We start from the raw sequence: 1,625 nt of genomic DNA, 5'->3' as shown, positions 1-1,625 counted from the left end.
TTAATTAATCTTGGAGCATTGAATATCCAGCTCTGGCTCGTAGCCCTTATTTTATTCTTATTTTTTTATATTGTTACACTTTTAGCGTTTTCGCTACCGCTCGGAGATCGTTTTATTTCTAGTTTAGTTTTCTTAATTTTTTTTTTTGTAGAAACCAAAAATTATCATAATGACGCCAGGCTTAAGGAAAAATCGATGCATTGAAATAAAATTATTAAAGTCCTTATTTGCATATTGAAATCGCTGTCAGTTATATACTTTAATAATTTAAAAATTAATTTATTATTGGACCAAATGCGAGTAATATTGCATCGCCAAACGTTAAATAGATAATATTTTTTACTGTAACGTTTGTTTAAAAAAATTAATAATTAATGTTATGAGAAACTGAAAACTTGAAATTATGATAATACATCATTTATTGCATTCTAACTAATCCTCTTTACGAATTATTTTCAGATTCAATTTATATTAAATGTAATGTAATATTGATAATTGGGAGTAAATTAAAAATTCAAACTCTTATTTAAAAAATAATTAAATTACGAGAAGTTCTCCTTATTTTCATTCTAACTAGAAACCGACAATGATTAAGTTATACAGGGTGATTCAGAACAACCGTTTGTCCTTAAAGTACCGTGTTTTTGACATAATTCTAAGACTATTTTTCCTTTACCAAAATTTTATCTGAAGCTTAGTTTTTAAGTTATAAGGAAAAATAGTTAGCAAATTACGGGACGCACACACAAGGTAGGCAGGAGCGGCGCAAATGATTGTCCGACGCGGGCGATTACTACGGACGCTCAGCTGCTCACTACACGCGATAACGCACTGACGTACATGCACGTGTGTGTGCGTGTGCGTGTGCGTGTGCGTGTGCGTGTGCGTGTGTGTGTGTGTGTGTGTGAGCATGCTCCACAATAAATTTATGCTTACCTTGATTCGATGTCTCGTAATGATGTAGGAGGCTTAAAAAAGTTCGATAACTTTTCCGTGGATAACAGTAAAGGGACACGTTCCCACACGGCGACAAACGAATCACTTGGAGTAATAAGTTTTTCATTTTATAAATTGAATTATCACAACACTTTCGCGCACTTACTCGATTTACTTACGCGATTTATTCACGTACTTAATTTATTTTCAAACTAATCTATCGGTTTCATTATTAGTTAATCACTATCGATTAAGTATTCGGCGGCTGAAAATTACTCGGAGAAAGAAACACTACACATTACACTAATCAACTAAAAGTATTGCTTTCGTATAAATTGTACCTTTCACTTTCACACACGGATTTACTCACGCACTTGATCGATAAAAGTTACGCACTCAAATTATTCCGTATTATTACAAATCAATATTATTACTATTAATCACTATCCGTTACTCATTCGGCAACTTAAAATCACTTTAAAGGAAGAAACGCGTTACAGTACACGTTACTCGACACGGAGACTCTGCTCGACAGCAACAAACAGCTGATAGGGTTATGTAGATAATCTAGGATTCTAGGGTTATGTTGGTACTAGCGCTATCGAAAGCGAAAGTGACTGTGCGTGACTGGCGCGCGAGGCGCTACCACGTAATTGGCTGAAGCCTCAGCATTGAAGATGCGGCAGTTA

General features: G+C 34.7%; 1 protein-coding gene across 1 annotated transcript in view; it reads right to left on the bottom strand.

Annotated features, from left to right (window-relative positions):
* The window catches only part of LOC105450474, a 6,590-nt gene extending 5,939 nt beyond the window's left edge, over nucleotides 1-651 (bottom strand). The window contains exon 1 of the mRNA XM_011690327.1: nucleotides 638-651. Within this exon, the coding sequence (XP_011688629.1) occupies nucleotides 638-651 (14 nt within the window). The remainder of the gene's footprint in view (nucleotides 1-637) is intronic.
* Nucleotides 652-1,625: the final 974 nt, after the last annotated feature.

This window comes from Wasmannia auropunctata, unplaced genomic scaffold (assembly GCF_000956235.1).
Source record: "Wasmannia auropunctata unplaced genomic scaffold, wasmannia.A_1.0 LD336061.1, whole genome shotgun sequence".
Classification (NCBI taxonomy): domain Eukaryota; kingdom Metazoa; phylum Arthropoda; class Insecta; order Hymenoptera; family Formicidae; genus Wasmannia; species Wasmannia auropunctata.
This window is presented reverse-complemented; position numbering and strand designations above follow the sequence as displayed.